The 16,289-nt window shown below is 40.2% G+C and overlaps 1 protein-coding gene across 9 annotated transcripts in view; it reads right to left on the bottom strand.

The window, feature by feature from the left end:
• RALGAPA1 (Ral GTPase activating protein catalytic subunit alpha 1) overlaps positions 1–16,289 on the bottom strand; it is a 1,007,748-nt gene that overhangs the window by 284,370 nt on the left and 707,089 nt on the right. For all 9 annotated transcript variants that reach the window (XM_053697738.1, XM_053697739.1, XM_053697743.1 and 6 more), the window contains one exon: positions 9,351–9,534. In XM_053697738.1, coding sequence (XP_053553713.1) covers positions 9,351–9,534 — 184 coding nt within the window. The remainder of the gene's footprint in view (positions 1–9,350; positions 9,535–16,289) is intronic.

The raw sequence follows: 16,289 nt of genomic DNA, 5'->3' as shown, positions 1-16,289 counted from the left end.
AGAACCTTCCTACTAAAAGGCTGCTTCAGAAGAAGCAAAAACATCAAAATGGTAGAATTTTGTAAAAGTATGCAAAGAAGTAGCTGCCTTACAAATTTGATCAACTGAAGTCTCATTATTGAAAGTGGCAACTGACCTAGTAGAATGAGCAGTAATCGACTGCAAACGAGAGTCCCAAAGCAACAGCAGAAACTTTCTGACCATTCCTAGGACCAGAAAAATGAATGAACAAACTAGAAGTTTGTCTAAAGTCCTTAGTAGCATCAATGTAATAATACTTCAATGCCCTAACAATGTCCAAAGAATGCAAAGATCTATCTGAAGCATTCGTATGACTAGGAAACAAATAAAGAATAAAATTGTCTAAAGAAACAACCTTAGGCATAAAAACAGAATTTATGCTTACCTGATAAATTACTTTCTCCAACGGTGTGTCCGGTCCACGGCGTCATCCTTACTTGTGGGAATATCTCTTCCCCAACAGGAAATGGCAAAGAGTCCCAGCAAAGCTGGCCATATAGTCCCTCCTAGGCTCCGCCCACCCCAGTCATTTGACCGACGGACAGGAGGAAAAATATAGGAGAAACCACATGGTACCGTGGTGACTGTAGTTAGAGAAAATAATTCATCAGACCTGATTAAAAAACCAGGGCGGGCCGTGGACCGGACACACCGTTGGAGAAAGTAATTTATCAGGTAAGCATAAATTCTGTTTTCTCCAACATTGGTGTGTCCGGTCCACGGCGTCATCCTTACTTGTGGGAACCAATACCAAAGCTTTAGGACACAGATGAAGGGAGGGAGCAAATCAGGTTACCTAAACGGAAGGCACCACGGCTTGCAAAACCTTTCTCCCAAAAATAGCCTCCGAAGAAGCAAAACTATCAAATTTGTAAAATTTGGCAAAAGTGTGCAGTGAAGACCAAGTCGCTGCCTTACATATCTGGTCAACAGAAGCCTCGTTCTTGAAGGCCCATGTGGAAGCCACAGCCCTAGTGGAGTGAGCTGTGATTCTTTCAGGAGGCTGCCGTCCGGCAGTCTCATAAGCCAATCGGATGATGCTTTTAAGCCAAAAGGAAAGAGAGGTAGAAGTCGCTTTTTGACCTCTCCTTTTACCAGAATAGACAACAAACAAAGAAGATGTTTGTCTGAAATCTTTTGTAGCCTCTAAATAGAATTTTAGAGCACGGACTACGTCCAAATTGTGTAACAAACGTTCCTTCTTTGAAACTGGATTCGGACATAAAGAAGGTACAACTATCTCCTGGTTAATATTCTTGTTAGAAACAACCTTTGGAAGAAAACCAGGCTTAGTACACAAAACCACCTTATCTGCATGGAACACCAGATAGGGCGGAGAACACTGCAGAGCAGATAACTCTGAAACTCTTCTAGCAGAAGAAATAGCAACCAAAAACAAAACTTTCCAAGATAGTAACTTAATATCTATGGAATGTAAAGGTTCAAACGGAACCCCTTGAAGAACTGAAAGAACTAGATTTAGACTCCAGGGAGGAGTCAAAGGTCTGTAAACAGGCTTGATCCTAACCAGAGCCTGAACAAATGCTTGAACATCTGGCACAGCTGCCAGTCTTTTGTGTAGTAAGACAGATAAAGCAGAGATCTGTCCCTTTAGAGAACTTGCAGATAATCCTTTCTCCAAACCTTCTTGTAGAAAGGAGAGAATTTTAGGAATTTTTATCTTATTCCATGGGAATCCTTTGGATTCACACCAACAGATATATCTTTTCCATATTTTATGGTAAATCTTTCTAGTTACCGGTTTTCTGGCCTGAACCAGAGTATCTATCACAGAATCTGAAAACCCACGCTTTGATAGAATCAAGCGTTCAATCTCCAAGCTGTCAGCTGGAGGGAGACCAGATTTGGATGTTCGAATGGACCCTGAACAAGAAGGTCCTGTCTCAAAGGTAGCTTCCATGGTGGAACCGATGACATATTCACCAGGTCTGCATACCAAGTCCTGCGTGGCCACGCAGGAGCTATCAAGATCACAGAGGCCCTCTCCTGTTTGATCCTGGCTACCAGCCTGGGAATGAGAGGAAACGGTGGAAATACATAAGCTAGGTTGAAGGTCCAAGGTGCTACTAGTGCATCTACTAGAGTCGCCTTGGGATCCCTGGATCTGGACCCGTAGCAAGGAACCTTGAAGTTCTGACGAGACGCCATCAGATCCATGTCTGGAATGCCCCATAATTGAGTTAGTTGGGCAAAGATCTCCGGGTGGAGTTCTCACTCCCCCGGATGGAATGTCTGACGACTCAGCTAATCCGCTTCCCAGTTTTCCACACCTGGGATGTGGATCGCAGATAGGTGGCAGGAGTGATCCTCCGCCCATTGAATTATTTTGGTCACTTCTTTCATCGCCAGGGAACTCCTTGTTCCCCCCTGATGATTGATATACGCAACAGTCGTCATGTTGTCTGATTGGAATCTTATGAATCTGGCCTTTGCTAGCTGAGGCCAAGCCCTGAGAGCATTGAAGATCGCTCTTAGTTCCAGAATGTTTATCGGGAGAAGAGACTCTTCCCGAGACCATAGTCCCTGAGCTTTCAGGGATTCCCAGACCGCACCCTAGCCCACTAGACTGGCGTCGGTCGTGACAATGACCCACTCTGGTCTGCGGAAGCTCATTCCCTGGGATAGATGGTCCAGGGTCAGCCACCAACGGAGTGAGTCTCTGGTCTTCTGATCTACTTGAATCATTGGAGACAAGTCTGTATAGTCCCCATTCCACTGTTTGAGCATGCACAGTTGTAATGGTCTTAGATGAATTCGTGCAAAAGGAACTATGTCCATTGCTGCAACCATCAACCCTACTACTTCCATGCACTGCGCTTTGGAAGGACGTGGAACATAATGAAGAACTTGACAAGCGCTTAGAAGTTTTGACTTTCTGACCTCTGTCAGAAAAATCCTCATTTCTAAGGAATCTATTATTGTTCCCAAGAAGGGAACTCTTGTTGACGGAGACAGAGAACTTTTTTCTATGTTCACCTTCCATCCGTGTGATCTGAGAAAGGCCAGAACGATGTCTGTATGAGCCTTTGCTTTTGACAGAGACGACGCTTGTATTAGAATGTCGTCCAAGTAAGGTACTACTGCAATGCCCCTCGGTCTTAGAACCGCTAGAAGGGACCCTAGTATCTTTGTGAAAATCCTTGGAGCAGTGGCTAACCCGAATGGGAGGGCCACAAACTGGTAATGTTTGTCCAGAAAGGCGAACCTTAGGAACTGATGATGTTCTTTGTGGATAGGAATATGTAGGTACGCATCCTTTAGATCCACGGTAGTCATAAATTGACCTTCCTGGATAGTGGGTAGAATCGTTCGAATGGTTTCCATCTTGAACGATGGTACCCTGAGAAATTTGTTTAGGATCTTCAAGTCCAAAATTGGTCTGAAAGTTCCCTCTTTTTTGGGAACTACGAACAGATTTGAATAAAATCCCATTCCTTGTTCCTTTAGTGGAACTGGGTGTATCACTCCCATCTTTAACAAGTCTTCTACACAATGTAAGAACGCCTGTCTCTTTATTTGGTTTCAGGATAAGTGAGACATGTGGAACCTTCCCCTTGGGGGTAGTTCCCTGAATTCCAGAAGATAACCCTGAGAAACTATTTCTTGGCCTTGAAAGGCCTATCTTGTGGAAGGGCGTGGCCCTTTCCCCCAGTGATGTCTGAGATAATCTCTTTCAATTCTGGTCCAAATAGAGTTTTACCTTTGAAAGGGATGTTAAGCAATTTTGTCTTGGATGACACATCCGCTGACCAAGACTTTAGCCAAAGCGCTCTGCGCGCAACGATTGCAAACCCTGAATTTTTTGCCGCTAATCTAGCTAATTGCAAAGCGGTATCTAAAATAAAAGAGTTAGCCAACTTAAGTGCGTGAACTCTGTCCATAACCTCCTCATATGGAGTCTCTCTACTGAGCGACTTTTCTAGTTCCTTGAACCAGAACCACGCTGCTGTAGTGACAGGAACAATGCACGAAATGGGTTGTAGAAGGTAACCTTGATGTACAAAAATCTTTTTAAGCAAACCCTCCAATTTTTTATCCATAGGATCTTTGAAAGCACAACTATCCTCGATAGGAATAGTAGTGCGCTTGTTTAGAGTAAAAACTGCCCCCTCGACCTTAGGGACTGTCTGCCATAAGTCCTTTCTGGGGTCGACCATAGGAAATAATTTCTTAAATATAGGAGGGGGAACAAAAGGTATGCCGGGCTTCTCCCACTCCTTATTCACTATGTCCGCCACCCGCTTGGGTATAGGAAAAGCGTCGGGGTGCACCGGAACCTCTAGGAACTTGTCCATCTTGCATAATTTCTCTGGAATGACCAAGTTGTCACAATCATCCAGAGTAGATAACACCTCCTTAAGCAGTGTGCGGAGATGTTCTAATTTAAATTTAAATGTCACAACATCAGGTTCAGCTTGTTGAGAAATTTTTCCTGAATCTGAAATTTCCCCATCTGACAAAACCTCCCTCATGGCCACTTCAGATTGGTGTGAGGGTATGACAGAACAATTATCATCAGCGCCCTCCTGCTCTTCAGTGTTTAAAACAGAGCAATCGCGCTTTCTCTGATATGTAGTCATTTTGGATAAAATATTTGTTATGGAGTTATCCATTACAGCCGTCAATTGTTGCATGGTAATAAGCATTGGCGCGCTAGATGTACTAGGGGCCTCCTGCGTGGGCAAAACTGGTGTAGACACAGTAGGAGATGATGTAGTATCATGTTTACTCCCCTCATCTGAGGAATCATCTTGGGCAATTTCATTATCTGTGGCAGTACTGTCCTTACTTTGTTTGGACGCTATGGCACAATTATCACACAAATTTAAATGAGGAGACACATTGGCTTTCATACATATAGAACATAGCTTATCCGAAGGCACAGACATGTTAAACAGGCTTAAACTTGTCAATAAAGCACAAAACACGTTTTAAAACAAAACCGTTACTGTCTCTTTAAATTTTAAACAGAAAACACTTTATTACTGAATATGTGAAAAAGTATGAAGGAATTGTTCAAATTACCAAAATTTCACCACCGTGTCTTAAAGCATTAAGAGTATTGCACACCAATTTTCAGAGCTTTAACCCTTAAAATAACGGAACCGGAGCCGTTTACAAATTTAACCCCTATACAGTCCCAGCTATAGCCTTTGCTGTGACCTAACCAAGCCCAGAGGGGAATACGATACCAAGTGACGCCTTCTAGAAACTTTTCCAGCTACTTTCAGATCCTCACACATGCATCTGCATGTCTTGCTCTCAAAAAACAACTGCGCAGTAATGGCGCGAAAATGAGACTCAGCCTACAACTGGGAAGGCCCCCCTGACTGGAAAAGGTGTCTAACATAGTGCCTGCCGTTAAAAAACGTTCCCCAAGTTTATAAATGAGAATTATCAGCATAAACATGTATAAAATGCCCAAATAAAGCAATCGATTTAGCCCATAAAAGTGACTACCAGTTTTATAGCCCATATTAAGCCATTTATTCTGTTTGCTTGACTAAGAAAATGGCTTACCGGTCCCCATGAGGGGAAATGACAGCCTTCCAGCATTACATGGTCTTGTTAGAAATATGGCTAGTCATACCTTAAGCAGAAAAGTCTGCTAACTGTTTCCCCCAACTGAAGTTACTTCATCTCAACAGTCCTATGTGGAAACAGCAATCGATTTTAGTTACTGTCTGCTAAAATCATCTTCCTCTCACAAACAGAAATCTTCATCCTTTTCTGTTTCAGAGTAAATAGTACATACCAGCACTATTTTAAAATAACAAACACTGGATAGAAGAATAAAAAACTACATTTAAACACCAAAAAACTCTTAACCATCTCCGTGGAGATGTTGCCTGTGCAACGGCAAAGAGAATGACTGGGGTGGGCGGAGCCTAGGAGGGACTATATGGCCAGCTTTGCTGGGACTCTTTGCCATTTCCTGTTGGGGAAGAGATATTCCCACAAGTAAGGATGACGCCGTGGACCGGACACACCAATGTTGGAGAAATCAAATGAAGTCCGTAAAACAGCCTTATCCTTATGAAAAATCAGATAAGGAGGACTGGAAGAAGGAGCTCTTCTAGCAGAAGAAATAGCCAAAAGAAATAACACTTTCCAAGAAAGAAGTTTAATTTCAACCTTAAGTATAGACTCAAAAGGAGGAGCCTGCAAAACCCTCTCCATGGAGGAGATATTAGCTTGATTACAGGTTTAATACAGACCAGTGGAATAAAACTGAAAGAGCAGAAATCTGCCTCTTCAGAAAACTGGCAGATGGGCCCTTATCAAGACTATCCTGCAAGAACTGCAAAATCCTGGGAAACAAAGAAATAAAGGCCTTCAAGACCTTGTGATAGATTCTTCTAGATACAGGCTTACGAGACTGAATCAAGTTTTCAATCACAGATTCAGAGAAACCCCTATTTCTAAGGACTAAAGGTTAAACTTTCATGCATTGAGCTCAGAGTCTTGAGATGCGGATGGAAAAACGGACCTTGAGACAGAAGGTCTGAGCGCAGAGGCAGTGGCCAAGGCAGACAGTTGGACATCTAAACCAGATCTGCATACCAAATCCTGCGAGGCTATGCTGGGGGAAACTGGCCTCAACATAGACAGAAAACCCCCCATCTCTGAAAAATCAAATGCACATCTTAATTTTTCAACCAGCGAAGGCAAAGTCAAGACTGAGGTATGTATGAGGTGGAAGGGGTTTTATAGGGCTCTTGGGGTTTTGGAATCTTTGCTTTCTCCTAGTAGTAGAGAAGAGTAATTCCCATGAGTCATGGATTCTGGACTCTCACCACCTGTATGAATAAAAAAAAGTTTGATACCTGGTCTAACCGAGGTATGAATAAATACTTAAAATGTCTGGCAGACGAGGAAGCTTTCTGTGCTATAAAACTGGGAATGCAGAAATGTGCCCCTTTAAATTGCTGTAGAACAGACAGACCATCTTCAAAAACAAAAGAATTGTAAGATTTGGGAAATCTGAACAGAAAGTTATGTATAACCCCAGACTGAATCCCAAGGAAATTACACGTTTCACACCTGGTAATTTTTGATGACTGGCTTGCGCACAATCAAAGAATCAAGGAATCCACTACAAAGTCCGGGATAAAAACTAAGATAACAGATCAGGCGTTAAATGAGATGCCACGAAAAGGGGCTGAACATCTGAACCAGATCTGCATACCATGTCCTACAAGACTAAGCAGGAGATATAAATATTGTTGAAATACGTTCCTGAGAGATCCAAGCATTTACTCTCAGAAAAAGAACCATTGGGAAAACCAGATAAACAAGAACTGCTATCAACTCTACTAGAGGAACTCTCGACTCATATTTGAGGAGTCTAGGTTTGAGACGTAAAGCCAACAAGTCAATCTCTGGGGAGACCCCAACGTCACAAATACTGGTCAAAAATGTCCTGAATAAATAACCATTCTCTCAAGTGTAAACTCATATAATCTTTTTCTCCATTGTTAACTCCAGAAATTACTGTAGAATTGCTGATATTGTACAGTGATGACTTTCTGCCCAATTCAAACACTACTGTAATCCCTAGAGCAAAGCAAGTACCCCACTAATAAGTGATATATGGATATTCCTTTCGAGTGACGGACTGAAAACAAAGGAAAGTAACAGTCCAATGGATAAGCCACGCCTGAAGATCTCTGAAGATCACACAGAGTTCTAAGATACATTTGTTGGTATCCTCACCTAGAAAGGAGACCAAACTTCATGAGGCTTTTGAGATGCTCTGACTGCCCCATCCAAAAGGATGGCATCCACTGAAGATACTTCCCATGACGGACGAATGATGACTATTCCTCCAAGAGACTAAAATGAGGAATAGCCAGCAAGAAATACATTTTCTTACTGCAGAATCCATATGGATAGATTTAGACAGGTTGTTGTAGTCTCCATTTCCAGCTTTAGCATGCGTAGCTGAAGTGAACGCAAATGAAACCTTGCAATGGAATGGCGTATGACATTGCCATCATTAGACCCACTATGTCGATGTACTCATCCACATTCGTCTGGAAAGCAGATTGCAATGAAGCTTGTGTTGATTGAACAAAAATGAAACATAGTCTTTGATCACTACTTGACTGTTACAGCAAAGAAAACAGAGTAGCTTTTAAGTATAAAAATAGTCAGAACATGTAAAGAGATTTAAACCAAAATATTGTTCAAGTAGGAAGTCACAGCTTTACGGATCCTTGATGACAGACAGAATATAATCCATTACCTTGGAAAAAATCCAGGTAATTGCAGCAAAAAACAAACAAAAGAAAAGCTACAAACTAATAAGGTCTGTCTAGAATCAAAACAAAGGAGCCAGCGATGTTCCTGGAGAATAGAATGTGCAGGCAAACATTCTTGCAGACAATGGTTGTCATGATTAAACAGTAAGTTGATAAAACAGGTACCCCCTGACAGCACAATTAAATACTGCATGTGGACTAAATCCCACTTTTTATGTGAAGCCAATCACAATCTGTACTATGAAGGAAATTTCCCCCATTATACCTAACAGGACCCATGCTGACTGAAAAGTTAGACATTAATAAATGTGTCTAGGGTTGTGCGAATCTGATACTGATATATGAAATCAGATTATATTACAGTGGTCCTAAAATGTAGGTACATATTGTCCATACATTAGAAAATTTGATTTTAACCTAAAGTAGGATCTGAAGGGCACACTGTATTATGCTTCCGTACAATGACGGCGCAAGTGTGATAGCCATAATCCGCCTCACTAAACACACCAAAGTATTCTAACAAGAGACCTCAAGAGAGACACCTAATATTAATGACAGAGCCCCCTAAATGCTGTAAGTATAAGGTCTTACCCCCTCTGATGCTATTCCGGAATGATCAGACATTTGCTCCAGTAGTTCGAAGAGGCCACATTAGATTGAGGAGCATGGGCAAAATTAAAACTGGCATGGAATGGCAGTTAACGCTCTCCCCTACAGTGGAGAAAAGACAATGGGTCTCTGGCACCTTCTAAGCTTTACCTGCTCCAAAACTTGACAAAGAAAATAAATACTGGGAGGGTCAGGGAAGTAGGAGGGATATTAAAGCTCTGTTGTAGGGTGTCTTTGCCTGCTCGTGGTGGCCAGTTAATTAATTCTCTACAATAAGGAATTTCGTGGACTTTCACCACCATTACAAAAAAATGACTAAACTATTTTTAAGCAAATACTTATTCAAAAGTTAAATACAAATTATAATTAAATACATTGAACAAAGCCATAGAGCTATTACAGTAAAATCTGCTGTTAAAATTATTTTCTACATACCCTCAGTAACAGGTTGGAGCTTGGTAGAACGCTCTGAATCTGGGGAATGCAGGGGTTCTGGTTCTTTGAGACATTCTAATTGCATGAATGGATCATAGTCTTCAGAAGCCAGATCTGAGAGACTCATGGGAAAGTACCGTGGGTTGCTGAAGTGTTGTGAACCATAAACACAGTCATGTAGAACCTACAACAAAAAAACATAATTTATGTAAGAATTTACCTGATAAATTAATTTCTTTCATATTGGCAAGAGTCCATGAGCTAGTGACGTATGGGATATACAATCCTACCAGGAGGGGCAAAGATTCCCAAACCTGAAATGCCTATAAATACACCCCTCACCACACCCAAAATTCAGTTTAACTAATAGCCAAGTAGTGGGGTGATAAAGAAAAGAGTAAAAAGCATCAAAAAAGGAATTTGGAAATAATTGTGCTTTATACAAAAAAATCATAATCACCACAAAAAGGGTGGGCCTCATGGACTCTTGCCAATATGAAAGAAATGAATATATCAGGTGAGTTCTTACATAAATTATGTTTTCTTTCATGTAATTGGCAAGAGTCCATGAGCTAGTGATGTATGGGATAGCAATACCCAAGATGTGGAACTCCACGCAAGAGTCACTAGAGAGGGAGGGATACAAATAAAAACAGCCATTTTCCGCTGAAAAAATTAATCCACAACCCAAAAAAAAAATAAGTTTATTCTCATAAATGAAAGAAAAAAACTTAAATCAAAAGCAGAGTAATCAAACTGAAACAGCTGCCTGAAGAACTTTTCTACCAAAAACTGCTTCTGAAGAAGTAAATACAGCAAAACGGTAGAATTTAGTAAATGTATGCAAAGAGGACCAAGATGCCGCTTTGCAAATCTGATCAACTGAAGCTTCATTCTAAAAGGCCCATGAAGTGGAGACTGATCTAGTAGAATGAGCTGTAATTCTCTGAGGCGGGGCCTGCCCCGACTCCAAATAAGCTTGATGAATCAAACGTTTCAACCAAGAAGCCAAGGAAATAGCAGAAGCCTTCTGACCTTTCCTAGGACCAGAAAATAAAACAAATAGACTGGAAGTCTTCCTGAAATCTTTAGTAGCTTCCACATAATATTTCAAAGCTCTTACCACATCCAAATAAATGTAAGGATCTTTCCAAAGAATTCTTAGGATTAGGACACAAGGAAGGGACAATAATTTCTCTACTAATGTTGTTAGAATTCACAACCTTAGGTAAAAATTGAAAAGAAGTCCTCAAAACTGCCTTATCCTGATGAAAGATCAGAAAAGGAGACTCACAAGAAAGAGCAGATAGCTCAGAAACTCTTCTAGCAGAAGAGATAGCCAAAAGGAACAACACTTTCCAAGAAAGTAGTTTAATGTCCAAAGAATGCATAGGTTCAAATGGAGGAGCCTGTAAAGCCTTCAAAACCAAATTAAGACTCCAATGAGGAGAAATTGATTTAATGATAGGCTTAATACGAACTAAAGCCTGTACAAAACAGTGAATATCAGGAAGTATAGCAATTTTTCAGTGAAATAAAACAGAAAGAGCAGAGATATGTCCCTTCAAGGAACTTGCAGACAAACCCTTATCCAAACCATCCTGAAGAAACTGTAAAATTCTAGGAATTCTAAAAGAATTCCAAGAGAATTTATGAGAAGAACACCATGAAATGTAAGTCTTCCAAACTCTATAATAAATCTTTCTAGAGACAGATTTACGAGCTTGTAACATAGTATTAATCACCGAGTCAGAGAAACCTCTATGACGTAGTACTAAGCGTTCAATTTCCATACCTTCAAATTTAATGATTTGAGATCCTGATGGAAAAACGGACCTTGAGACAGTAGGTCCGGCCTTAACGGAAGTGGCCAAGGCTGGCAACTGGACATCCGAACCAGATCCGCATACCAAAACCTGTGTGGCCATGCTGGAGCCACCAGCAACACAAACGATTGTTCCATGATGATTTTGGAGATCACTCATGGAAGGAGAACTAGAGGGGGGAAAATGTAAGCAGGATGATAATGCCAAGGAAGTGTCAGCGCATCCACTGCTTCCGCCTGAACATCCCTGGACCTGGACAGGTATCTGGGAAGTTTCTTGTTTAGATTAGAGGCCATGAGATCTATCTCTGGAAGACCCCACATCTGAACAATCTTATAAAACACATCTGGATGGAGAGACCACTGCCCTGGATGTAAAGTCTGACGGCTGAGATAATCCGCCTCTCAATTGTCTACACCTGGGATATAGACCGCAGATATTAGACAGGAGCTGGATTCCGCCCAAGCAAGTATCCGAGATACTTCTTTCATAGCTTGGGGACTGTGAGTCTCACCCTGATGATTGACATATGCCACTGTTGTGATATTGTCTGTCTGAAAACAAATGAACGGTTCTCTCTTTAACAGAGGCCAAAACTGAAGAGCTCTGAGAATTGCGTTCTAAAATATTTATTGGTAATCTCGCCTCTTGAGATTTCCAAACCCCTTGTGCTGTCAGAGATCCCCAAACAGCTCCCCAACCTGAAAGACTCTCATCTGTTGTGATCACAGTCCAGGTTGGCCGAACAAAAGAAGCCCCTTGAACTAAACGATGGTGATCTATCCACCATGTCAGAGAGTGCTGTACATTGGGATTTAAGGATATTAATTGTGATATCTTTAGAGCTGCAACAACTAATCGTCATAATCGATAATAATCAATTATGAAAATAGTTGTCAACGAATCTCATAATCGATTAGTTGGTTTTTCAACCTTTATAAGTATATATTTGTTATTTTTAGAGCGGACTAGATATTTCTCCTAAACTTATAGCTGGTTATTTACCATTGCATATAGATATTCAAGATATTTTTATGTTAGAATGAAGTCAAGGGTTACTTTGAGAGGCCCCTTGCAAAGGTAGAAAACACTTAGCATTGGTGAAGAGCTAACAAAGATAAAACTCCCACTTTGGTGAAATTGGCAAAACCCTACGTATACACCTCCACAGCCTTTTCTCTGCTGCAGGAAATATAGCTGCAAACAGAGAACCGGCCTTAGCCAGAAGCATGTGGACATGTTGAGATTTTTGCATTTCGATGCAAACTTTCTGAAAAAGTGAATAACAGAATGTTATTAACAGTGATAGCCTAACTCTTTCTAGTTCTACCTCTTTTCAAACAGTTTGTGGTTTGGTTTTGTTTAATTATAAAACTGTGCTCTGCTGCTTAAAAATTGAAGAAAAAGTTGTGTTAATGTGAAGTTTTAGTCTGAAGTTTATATTTGTAACACTCATTATGTGGATTTTATTTAAAACATAGAAAACTATTATTGATTCTCTTTTTATCCGATTAGTCGATTAATTGAAAAAATAATCGGCCGATTAATCGATTATGAAAATAATCATTAGTTGCAGCCCTAGATATCTTTGTATAATCCCTGCACCATTGGTTCAGCATACAAAGCTCATGTGAAAACGAGCAAAGGGGATCGCGTCCAATGCTGCAGTCATGAGACCTAAAACTTCCATGCACATAGCCACTGAAGGGAATGACTGAGACTGAAGGTGCCGGCAGGCTGCAACCAATTTGCAGTTTCTTGTCTGTTAGAGACAGAGTCATGGACACTGAATCTATCTGGAAGCCTAAAAAGGTGACCCTTGTCTGAGGAATCAAGAAACTTTTTGGTAAATTGATCCTCCAACCATGTTTCCGAAGAAACAACACTAGTTGATTCGTGTGAGATTCTGCAGAATGTAAAGACTGAGCTAGTACCAATATATCGTCCAAATAAGGAAACACCGCAATACCCTGTTCTCTGATTACCTTTGAAAAGATTCTTGAAACTGTTGCTAGGCCAAACGGAAGAGCAACAAATTGGTAATTCTTGTCTAGAAAAGAGAATCTCAGGAACTGATAATGTTCTGGATGAATCGGAATATGAAGGTATGCATCCTGCAAGTCTATTGTGGACATATAATGTCCTCGCTGAACAAAAGGCAGAATAGTCCTTATAGTCACCATCTTGAAAGTTGGTACTCTTACATAACGATTCAAAATTTTCAGATCCAGAACTGGTCTGAATAAATTTTCCTTCTTTGGGACAATGAATAGATTTGAATAAAACCCCAAACCTTGTTCCTGAAAAGGAACTGGCATGATTACCCCTGAAGACTCCAGGTCTGAAACACACTTCAGGAAAGCCTGAGCTTTAACTGGATTTGCTGGGATACGTGAGAGAAAAAATCTTCTCACAGGAGGTCTTACTCTGAATCCTATTCGATACCCTTGAGAGACAATGCTCTGAATCCATTGAGTTTGGACATAATTTATCCAAATATCCTTGAAAAACCTTAATCTGCCCCCTACCAGCTGAGCTAGAATGAGGGCCGCACCTTCATGCGGACTTAGGGGCTGACTTTGGTTTCTTAAATGGCTTGGATTGGAGGAAGGCTTCCAATTGGAAACAGATTCCTTGGGGGAAGGATTGAGTTTTTGTTCCTTATTTTGACGAAAGGAATGACAACGGTTAGAAGCCTTAGATTTACCCTTAGGATTTTTTATCCTGAGGCAGAAAAACTCCCTTTCCCCCAGTGACAGTTGAAATAATAGAATCCAACTGAGAACCAAATAAATTATTACCTTGGAAAGAAAGAGATAGTAATCTAGATTTAGATGTCATATCAGCATTCCAAGATTTAAGCCACAAAACTCTTCTAGCTAAAATAGCTAAAGACATGGCTCTAACATCAATTTTGATAATATAAAAAATGGCATCACAAATAAAATGATTAGCATATTGCAGTAAGCGAATAATGCTAGATATGTCAGAATCCAATTCTTGTTGCGCTAAATTCTCCAACCAGAAAGTTGATGCAGCCGCAACATCAGCCAAAGAAATTGCAGGTCTGAGAAGATTACCTGAATATAAATAGGCTTTCCTTAGATAAGATTCAAGCTTCCTATCTAAAGGATCCTTAAAGGAAGTACTATCTTCCATAGGAATAGTGGTACGTTTAGCATTTAAACGTTTATTAGACTTAACGTCAAGAGGACTGGTTACCTCAATATCCAAAGTAATTAACACTTCTTTTAATAAAGAGCGCATATACTCTATTTTAAATAAATAAGTAGATTTGTCAGTGTCAATGTCTGAGGAAGGATCTTCTGTATCAGATAGATCCTCATCAGAGGAGGATAAATTATTATGTTGTTGGTCATTTGAAATTTCATCAACTGAGTGAGAAGTTTTAAAAGACCTTTTACGTTTATTAGAAGGTGGAAATGCAGACAAAGCCTTCTGGATAGAATCAGAAACAAATTCTTTAAAATTCATAGGTATATCATGTACATTAGAAGTTGAAGGAACTGCACCTGGCAATGTACTATAACTGATGGACACACTACCTGCATGTAAAAGTTTATCATGACAACTATTACAAATGACATTCGGCGAAATAATTTCCACAATCTTACAACAAATGCACTTAGCTTTGGTAGAACCGATGTCAGGCAGCAATGTACCAGCAGAAACTTCTGAGGCAGGATCAGATTGAGACATCTTGCAAAATGTAAAAGAAAAAACAACATATAAAGCAAAATTATCAATTTCCTTATATGACAGTTTCAGGAATGGGAAAAAAATGCAAATAGCATAGCCCTCTGATAGAGAAAAAGGCAAGAGGCAAACATCAATGGGGCATTAAAATAATGAAAAAGTTTGGCGGCAAGTATGACGCACAACGTAACAGAAAACTTTTTTGGCGTCAATAATAACCGGAAATGACACACTCGCGACACTAATTACGCAACAGCGTGTAAGGCTTCGGCGTCAACTATGACGCCGGAAATGACGAAGTTGCGTCATAGACTTATTTTTTGCGCCAAAAAAATTCTCGCGCTAAGAATGACACTCGCGGGCCTAATACCGCCCGTAATTTGCAAGAAGTAGTCAATTGAAAAAAAGACTAAACCCCAGGTAAGAAAAAAATTTCTTAAAAATGTTTATTTTCCCCAAATATGAAACTGAGAGTCTGCAGAAGGAAATACATGAACCTGACTCATGGCAAATATAAGTACAATACATATATTTAGAACTTTATATAAATGCATAAAGTGCCAAACCATAGCTGAGGTGTCTTAAATAATAAAAAACATACTTACCAAAAGACACCCATCCACATATAGCAGATAGCCAAACCAGTACTGAAACAGTTATCAGTAGAGGTAATGGTAAATTGAGAGTATATCGTCGATCTGAAAAGGGAGGTAGGAGATGAATCTCTACGACCGATAACAGAGAACCTATGAAATAGACCCCCGTTAGGGAAATCATTGTATTCAATAAGTGATACTCCCTTCACGTCCCTCTGACATTCACTGTACTCTGAGAGGAATCGGGCTTTAACAATGCTGAGAAGCGCATGTCAACGTAGAAATCTTAGCACAAACTTACTTCACCACCTCCATAGGAGGTAAAGTTTGCAAAACTGAATTGTGGGTGTGGTGAGGGGTGTATTTATAGGCATTTTGAGGTTTGGGAAACTTTGCCCCTCCTGGTAGGATTGTATATCCCATACGTCACTAGCTCATGAACTCTTGCCAATAACATGAAAGAAATATTTCTTAATATGTTTATTTTCCCTAAATATGAAACTGACATTCTGCAGAAGGAAATACATGAACCTGACTCATGGCAAATATAAGTACAATACATATATTTAGAACTTTATATAAATGCATAAAGTGCCATACCATAGCTGGGGTGTCTTAAGTAATAGAAAACATACTTACCAAAAAAGACACCCATCCACATATAGCAGATAGCCAAACCAGTGCTGAAACAGTTATCAGTAGAGGTAATGGTATATGAGAGTATATCGTCAATCTGAAAAGGGAGGTAGGAGATGAATCTCTACGACCGATAACAGAGAACCTATGAAATAGACCCCCGT

This window comes from Bombina bombina, chromosome 1, assembly GCF_027579735.1.
Source record: "Bombina bombina isolate aBomBom1 chromosome 1, aBomBom1.pri, whole genome shotgun sequence".
Taxonomy (NCBI): Eukaryota; Metazoa; Chordata; class Amphibia; order Anura; family Bombinatoridae; genus Bombina; species Bombina bombina.
The sequence above is the reverse complement of the archived record's forward strand: the minus strand, read 5'-3'. Positions and strand labels throughout refer to the sequence as shown.